Source organism: Primulina tabacum, chromosome 18, assembly GCF_025594145.1.
Source record: "Primulina tabacum isolate GXHZ01 chromosome 18, ASM2559414v2, whole genome shotgun sequence".
In the NCBI taxonomy this organism is placed as follows: Eukaryota; Viridiplantae; Streptophyta; class Magnoliopsida; order Lamiales; family Gesneriaceae; genus Primulina; species Primulina tabacum.
The window spans coordinates 23,130,544-23,139,887 of NC_134567.1; the positions used below are offsets into that span (position 1 = coordinate 23,130,544).

The following is a 9,344-nucleotide window of genomic DNA, read 5'->3' on the forward strand; positions in this document are numbered from 1 at the left end:
GACATCTAATATTGTTGAACACGTTACGAGAAAATGTTATTAAAAAAATCAAATGTACAACTGGACTAATACTAATTTTAACGCGTTAAAGTATGAAAATCAAAATATTAAAATTTAGATAATTAAGTAATTGACTTTGTATACAACCTAGATTCTTACATAAAAAAATCCACTGCCCCAGCTAAAGTCTAGACAATGACGATAAGAGAGTAGATTTTTATTACACTTGTTATTATAATATACGTATAAAACTCTTGTAAGACGGTCTATGAGTCGATTTTATGACACATGTATATTTTCTATTTGTAAAAATTATTTTTTAAGTCAAAAATATTAATTTTTATTGTAAATATGAGTACTGTTCATCCGTCTCACAAATAAAAAATATTATTTAATGATATACTTTACATATATATATATATATATATATATGTTGATATAGTCTCAGATTATCCTTGTCATTTTTATAAATACTTTTCCTTGAATAATATATAATAATAATAATAATAATAATAATAATAGAAAAATTAAATCGTGTGTTCAGGTACCACTTCAACATATATATATTTGTGGCTTGCACATTTTCTTGTTTGAACTTGTGCTTATGTAGCTCTAGCTCGATCTCCTATGGGTACTATCCAACCTACGACAAAGGGAAACAAAAACACAAACAGCTCCCGCCGCGGCGGCGGCGGCAGATTATTTAGTTTTGGGCCTTGTTTTGGTTTGTCTTCCCCGAAAAAGCAGCACAAGAAGAACTTCTACCATGACTCAGTACCATCTGCTGCAGCTGCTCATGCTCAAGGCGATGGCGTTGAATCAGTGAAATATGGAAGCAAGAAGCCAGATTTTTCCAAATCTGATATTCCAACATCGGAATCAATTAAAGAAATTCAGATAATCGCTGACACGGCCGCCGCAGCCGAAGCGCCGCCGCCACTCATCCATCTACTCAACAACAAGGTGTGTATCTATCCATGTGTGTAATCTTTCTATGTGTGTGTGTGTATGTTATGTTCTTGTTGATCAATATTTGAGAATGGGTTGTTTATTTTATGTACTTTAGATTGATCAAGAATTAATCACGGTGGAGAAGAACTACAAGAACCAACAAGAACAAAGTATTCCAACAAAGGTCCAAGAAACATCGAGTAACCCGATGATCAAGCTGAGACAATCGGTCTCCCTACCAGCACTTCACGCACGACCACAGCGACGGCTGAATAAAGGGAAAACGGCAGCAGCCGCAACCGGGGAGGGAGGAAATGGGGGCGAAATGACGGCGGCCGCTGGCAAAGTCGACTCCATGGTGGGGGCATCGATAATTGCTTTGACACTAGTGGTGATGCTGATTTGGGGTAAGGTTTGCGCGATCCTTTGCTCGGCGGCATGGGTTTTCCTCGTTCATTGTTTCAAGCAGAGCAATGAATCTTTTGAGAACAAAAATGATGTTGTTTCTTCGGACCATCAGATTCTTGTTTTGGATTCGCATGAATACAAGAAGAGGGTTGTTTTGCAGGGATTTCTTGAGAGAATAAGATGATGAATATGTATATGTATATGTAAATTTCATTTTTTTGGAATCAGTGGAATATTAGATATGACTTTTGAGTAATCAAATAAAATTTACAAATTATTAACGTTTCTCTCTCTTTTATTTGTGTACTATAATAATTCTTCGAAATTTCTATGTTTATTGTGGGAATGGATCCTCTGATGTAGCAGATGATGTGGTACAAATTTTTTTTTAAAGCTTTTATATATATTTTTTAATTTTTTTTTTCATTTTTGGATTTTTGTTTTAATCTTTCTTTTACTCCGAATCAAAATTTTCATTTTTAAATACTTTTTTACTCTTTTTAAAATATATTATGATTCTTTTTTTTTTTCCACTTTTGAACTTTCTGTTTCTCTCTCTTTTTTGAGTAGATCTCTTGTAAAACCGTCTCACGAATCTTTATATGTGAGTCGGTTCAATCCTACCGATATTCACAATAAAAAGTAATATTCTTAGCATAAAAATTAATATTTTTTCATGCATGACCCAAATAAGATATCTGTCTCACAAAATATGATCCATAAAATCGTATCACACAAGTTTTTGTCCTCTTTTTTTGACATCTTGTTTATCTCATTTGTTTTGAAAGTAAAACATATTTTAGTTTCAATTTTAGTTATTTTTGCACGCTTGATTGCCCATTTTCATCAATACTCAAACAAGATTAAAAATCTGTGTTTTCGTCAGCAATCAATACTACCGAAAAACATCGAATATTCATCAATATGGTAAACACTTGGGTCCTACAGATAAATAAGAGGAAAACAAAAAATTCAAAAATGGAAAAAGAAAGAATTATAATATATTCTAAAAAGAGCAAAAAATCTTTTAAAATGAAAATTTTGAGTGGGAGAAAATGAAAATTTTGAGTGGGAGTAAAAGAAATATTAAAACAAAAAGTCCAAAAAAATGAAAAAAGAAAAGAATTAAAATATATATATATATAAGCTTTTAAAGGGATGTTCACAGTAGAGGATCCATTCCTGTTTATTGTCGAGGTGAGAGAAAAATTGTAAACTTGTGATTTTTTTCTTCTCGAATTTTTAACTAGGAATTATGTAATGAATCTTCAACGTGTGTATATATATATATATATATATATATATATATATATATATATATATATATATATATATATAATGTTATAAACGGTCTCACGAATTTATACGTGTGAGATGAATCAACCTGATTCACAATTATTATAAAAATAATATTTTTTTGCTTGAGAAGTAATATTTTTTTATAAATTTAGTTGGGTTGGAGATCAGTTTAACAAAATTGACACGTGATAGTCTAACAAAGTTTTTTGTGAAATTGATATCTTGGACACCTACTGTAGACACATATGTGAGGCGTCTATCTATTGGATTTGACATACCGACAAGGTGACGCTACTAAATTGGATGTGATGTTATATCCAATAGATGGACATCAGGCAACCAAACCTTGCATCAGATGAAAAGGTCTCATGGAGTAAAGGAAAGCATGTACGTTGTCATACTCCTTGCTGGTTTGTTTCAACCTACCCGTGCAGGCACTGTCTGCACGGGCAATGAACGGCCCGGATCACTTCACATGAGTGATCCGGGCCCACCTCCCTGTAAAAAAAAAAAATTGACTCGAAAAAATCCGAGCCGTTGGATCGACCCCTGCAGGCAGTGCCTACAGGGGTAGGGTCGACCGAACCCTCCTTGCTTTCCAAACGTATCTATAAGATGGATCAGATGCAATAAAGCGATGACCCCGAAGTGGATTCCCGACGAGAGAGACAAGAGACGACCATCTCAAGGCCCATCACGACCTACAGGCAACCCGATTGGGAGTCAGTATTTTTTAAAGTACGTTTCTTTATTAAATATCTATAGATTGAGAGTTGAAATTTTGTGTTATCCAAATAAATAGGATTTGGCATGTAGATAAGTAGTAGGTTGGCGGCTTCAATGCTGCTTAATAATAACGGAGTTCACGTGTGGACAAAGATATTGGCCCCTATAGCTGATTTTTTAAAAAATTGTTTGAATATATTTATAATTTTAAGTTTGATATATATATATATATATATATACTAAAATTTTAATATAAAATGTGATTTTGAGTATACTAAATTTTTTTATTTTTATATATTTTAAAATTAAGAATATTTATTGGAAGGGGTATTTTATTTATTCTTGGGAAAAAATTTGAAATATATTCAGAGACCAAAATTCGTTATCATAAAGATCTCACGTTATAATATATATATATATATATATATATATATATATATATAAAAGATATTGATTAGTGTGTGTGTTTCCGTAGCAGGTACAAAATCCTAAATCGGTCGTCATTGATTGGGACAAGGTTAAATAAATAAATAGATTATATTAAATGAAAATTTATGAAATCAATGGGACATAATTTATTGTTGCAGATGAATCTCATGGGGATTGGTCAAACCAAGATGACGATCAACATTATAACTAATTATATCAAATTGTTGACGATATACACTATGTATGCATCACGCAGATGGATTTGGTTTCGATAATTTTTTTTTAAAAAAAAAAAATACTGGGGAGTGTGGTCCATGAACTGATTCAACATGGAAACAATTATTGTTTTGGATTAAATTTTGACGCAGCAAATGCTATTTAGATATTATATCTTCCACACTCAAGATAATCCAATGTCCAAAGTGTGCTTATTTTATATTACGTACGGTCGGTTTAACGTTTCTCATATTCAATAAGTATCGAAAGTTTAAAATTTTTGAAGAATTTTCAGTCTCGATCATTAAAACTTAACTTGAGTGTCGTATGATTATAATATTCACCTCTAGAGTGTTTATTGAAAGTTTATCTTTAGTGCTCAAGGCTTGGCTCCAATTACTCTGGATTTTAAACGAAGATAACTCTTGTTGTAAGTCTCTGCAAACAATTAAATAGATAAAATATTGTTGTTCAAACTCCAAAAATTAGGTCCGCGGTTGAAAATTTTGTCCATTATCTAGATTGCACTAAAAATCTTGACAAAATTATGCATTAAGATAAATACCAGAAAGCGGCGTGATTCCAACGACGACACGGTGAGGTAGCGGAGGCGTGCATGGTGCTGTGAGTGATGATCACGGTCGATAATTGTTCTCCCAACAAGATGATGGTGGCTAAATATTGTATGTATCGTATACGAGCGAGAAGTTATATAGCTTGTAAATTTGACATGTATTGTGATATTTATAATTCCAAAGATGATATAGAATCTCATTCGGATTCTTACTAGTAGTTTTAACCAACTAAGACATCTACTAGTGGGTGTTTGAGTGGGATGCTCCGGCTCAAATGGTCAAAACTTCTACTAATAGTTTTTTCTAACTAGGATACCTACCAGTTAGAGATTTACTAGGATATTCCAAGCATAATCCATCATAAAATCCATGATCGTGGTTTTTTCATAATCTCAATCGATGATCAGATATCACCGATGTAATGAAAATACAAAACTCGATATTGTGATGTAAAATTTAAAATTTTAAAAATCAACTTTCCACTGATTCAATTTTAACAACTTCCAATTTAAGAATTCTTTTCTAAATTATAGGCAATTACACCCTCCTCACAAATTTAACTCTTATAACTTTCAAATATGAATCCACTTATAAACATATTTTTAGTCATCTATTTGATCTCCATCAAACTAAATCACTAAATGCAACTTCTTGAATTTAATTATCTCAATGGGAACACAAAGTTAATACTTGTGTGACCCTCAATGGTTCATAGACATAGCTAGTCGTGGGTTCACAACTCATATGAATCGAAGTACACGTGTATCTTATACGAGCTTAACCTAATTAAGCTCATTTTGTTCGTCAATCCCTTGATCACAAGAACATCGAACTCATTTCTGATTCACCCATTGAATCAAAAGCGTCTATTAACATCGTATCATGATTCCCTGTGTATCACTGATGGTGTCTGTAAGAATTAATAGGTTATAGTTAGCGTACAGTATGGTCCTTTCAATACATATATCCCGATTGAATCTGCAATTATTAGTATATCGAGATTTGCATGTGAATTTGATAAGGATGTGATGTATCTTTGAGTAATTATAATAGCATCGTATATGCAATTAGGGAAATATTTTACCCTAAAATACATTTCTTACTCTGGTCAGAGACTCCTTGTAGTATTAAACTATCAAATCACATATGATATGCACACATGTGGATGAGCGGTGAATCCATGGCTGCAATGTATCGGCTACTACATATGCCGAAACTACACTCAATCTCGACAATTTATAACTATTTGGAAAGTTCGATGCGGGATTGTTCAGTGACTCATTATATGAGCACTCATCTGTATGATTGGACATCTTCATGCACATACCAATGAAACGTGTCGTATAATATCACGTATGCTAGTCTCGAGATCGAACGACATTTATCCTTATTTTAGGCGATTGAATCGACTAGCAACGAATTTATGATATACAATAACTAAAATGTTTTTTATGATCGATCTGACATGTACGAACACATGGTCCCATGGTATATTCAATGTCTTTTCTATGCAACTTACATTAGTATACAAATAAATTGAATGTTAGAATGATTTAAAATTTAAAATATTATTAAAATAAATATTGTTTATTATATACGAGTTAATAAAGCACAAACCACAAGTTGCCTTGTTGAACACATGCTATAACAACATTACATAAATTGGTGATTTGGCGTAGTGTCACGAACTATTTTCAATAATAGAGAGAAGTCGATTCAAATTAATATTATAGAAAAAATCTTCTCTCTTGACACACACGATATAATAAAAAAATTACTTATATTTATATCGAGTGAAATTTTCTGGTTTTGTGAATGCTTTATTTTCTTTAAACGTGATCGATCGTTTACAATATGTTATTATTGTAGACGATAAAACGTATCAGAGATGAGATCTAGACCAAAACTTCTCTAGTAGAAATACAACAAACAACTACAAGAAAAATACAACTATCTAAACTTTTGATTCCATGCTACATCATGCACCACATTTTAAATTGAATGTATTTTTTTGGGATTAATTTACTAAAAATTTAATGTCGTGTTTGGATGAAAGAATTTGGATTTTAGAAATTATTTTAGGAGATGATTTCAAATGACGACATGCTGAGATGAATTTGAATAATACCACAATGAGTCAAAAAATAATTATTTATGATTTAAAATTCATTATCCAATGGATTTACCCGAACAAACCAATTAATTATGGAGTTTAAATACATAGCTTTAAACTCATTATTCCAAATACAACTTAAGTGTCATATGAATTGGTATAATGTTATTAATTAGGAAATCCTCATTTTAGTTTCTAAAACATACCAATTTTTTTAAAAAAAAATTACCTATTTCTGACAAAATTTTATTTTAGAAATAATTATATCTTTATTAAAAGTCAAACCTCACATGTTATTTACATAAAAAAAAATGGATGAATTGATTGCTCTGTAGGCCAAAATTAGGTCCGTCAATCGGCAAACCCAAATTTGTAGTTGGGTTTGGTTTCATCAGATTTGGCTCAAATAAATCCGATCCTATAAAATTTGGTTCCATTCCAATGTGCAGCCGGTGCGCGGCCTTTTATGCTCTTATCCGCCTACCCGACCCTCTCGACCAAAAAATAATCAATTTAAAAAGGGAAAAAATTATTATTTTTTTGTATAGTTTTGCATTAGTTAAAAAATAAAATAAATTATTTAGCTATATTTGTCATACTTTATATTATTTTATTATATTTTAAATATAATAAATCACGACAATCCAAATCCAACGTAACCCAGAATAGTTTAAACCAAATAGACTACTACTTTTGTCTCCATGCGTTTAAACTGAATGTTCAAAATAGTTTATGGTGTTGAAAATAATATTTGAATGTTGAAAAAGTAATAGTTGAATATTTGAATGTTGAAAATAAGAGTTGTAAAATTAGAAATTTGTGTGTGATGATGTAGGTAATTATGTATTTTATTTTTGGATTATTTGTAAAGATTTCCTATAAATAGATCTCTCATTTGTGAAGAAATTCACAATTGAGTAGAGAGAAAAATATTATAAAGTGTGTAGTTTGGTAAATTTTGAGAGTTTGAGATTTTTATTTTTTACCATAAATTTTTACTTTTCACAACACGTTATCAGCACGAAGTTCTAAAAGTCCTCCATACTTTTTCAAGCTCCAAACAGAAGAAAAAGGTAACAAAAGTAATAATATTTATTTTACTGTTATTTATTTATTGTGTATATATTTAATATATAATATAATGTTATTATTAGAAATAATAAAAATAAATTTTTCAAAAACTTGTTATAAATCATGGGAGGATGTTAAGACGACATCCCACACTCCCGGTAAGGGATACGACAAGTATAAAAGCCTATAAGATTTTTAAACAAAACAACTTATGACACTTCATTATAATAATGTGATATGATATACATAATTATTTAAACATGACTAATATTATATACACCATATTATTACCATAAAATTATACAAATACATACATTTATTTTTTTGTACACCAACGGTCATAAACGGTAACAAAACGGCTAGTTTTTGCCCTATAAATATGATCTCACAAACACATTCAATCACTCCAACTTTCACTTCCTCTCTAAAAATTATTCTTCATCAAATTTTTGAAGAAAAAAGAAGATGGCTTTCTCAATGTTATTTTTAATATTTTGGTTATCATACTCACGAGTCTTGTATTTATCGGAGAATATCCTCCTCGTGTGTTTTCTTTATTTTTACAAATGCTTGTACTTGTTGTTTATCCATTATTTTGTATTGCAATATTCATTAACTAATAAAATGCATCATAATTTTTTTTAGTACCACCATGTCAAACTTGGCAAAGCTCGAATTCATTGCTCTTGATATCACGGGAAAAAATTATATGCCATGGACTCTCGATGTAGAAATGCATCTTGAGTCATTGGGTCTAAGCGAGACCATTAAAGAAAATGGTATATATTCATCACAAGAAAAAGCAAAAGCTATAATATTTTTGCGTCGACATCTCGATGAAGGTTTAAAATGTGAATATCTCATCGAAAAAGATCCCATGGTTCTGTGGAAAGGATTGAAAGAAAGATTTGAACATATAAGGGAAGTTATACTTCCGACCGCCCGTGATGAATGGAATATGTTAAGATTCCAAGATTTTAAGAAAGTCAGTGATTATAATTCAGCGATGTATCGAATAATCTCGCAGCTAAAATTTTGTGGACATGAGGTTACAGAATCGGAAATGCTTGAAAAAACATTTTCCACTTTTCACGCATCGAATATAACTCTACAACAACAATATAGAGTGCGTGGATTTTTGAGATATTCTGAATATCGCCTGTCTCCTGGTGGCGGAAAAGAATAATGAGCTGCTAATGAGAAATCATCAGGCACGACCCACTGGTTCAACGGCATTTCCTGAAGTAAATGTCGTAAACAAAAATGAATTTAAATCTGAAAACCAAAATTAAAGTTATAGACAAGATTTTGGTCGAGGACGAAATCGTGGTCGTGGTCGTGGACGTGGACGTGGACGTGGAAGTGGTCGTGGACGCGGCCGTGGTTTTGAAAATAATCGAGATAGTTACTTTTATAACTCATCTCAAAAGAACGTCCCAAACCATCCACAGAAAATGCATCATGAAAATATGAGTGTTAATGAGAATCACTCAAAAAGATTTGAAAGTTCTTGTTTCAGATGTGGTACTCCAGGACATTGGTCCCGTATTTGTCGA

At 31.5% G+C, this 9,344-nt stretch overlaps 1 protein-coding gene across 1 annotated transcript; it reads left to right on the plus strand.

Annotated features, from left to right (window-relative positions):
* Window positions 1–585: 585 nt before the first annotated feature.
* On the plus strand, window positions 586–1,644 carry LOC142533119 (uncharacterized). The gene is made up of 2 exons (XM_075639765.1): window positions 586–963; window positions 1,067–1,644. The coding sequence occupies exons 1-2, from the start codon at window positions 628–630 to the stop codon at window positions 1,541–1,543; spliced, it is 813 nt and encodes a 270-aa protein (XP_075495880.1). The 5' UTR covers window positions 586–627; the 3' UTR covers window positions 1,544–1,644.
* The last annotated feature ends 7,700 nt before the right edge of the window (window positions 1,645–9,344 follow it).

What these genes read in the sequence shown, in the direction of transcription:
- LOC142533119 (XM_075639765.1), top strand. Translation starts at nt 628, where the DNA reads ATGGGTACTATCCAACCTACGACAAAGGGAAACAAAAACACAAACAGC. An exon ending in TCCATCTACTCAACAACAAG is followed by an intron (nt 964 to 1,066) that starts GTGTGTATCTAT and finishes TATGTACTTTAG; the next exon opens with ATTGATCAAGAATTAATCAC.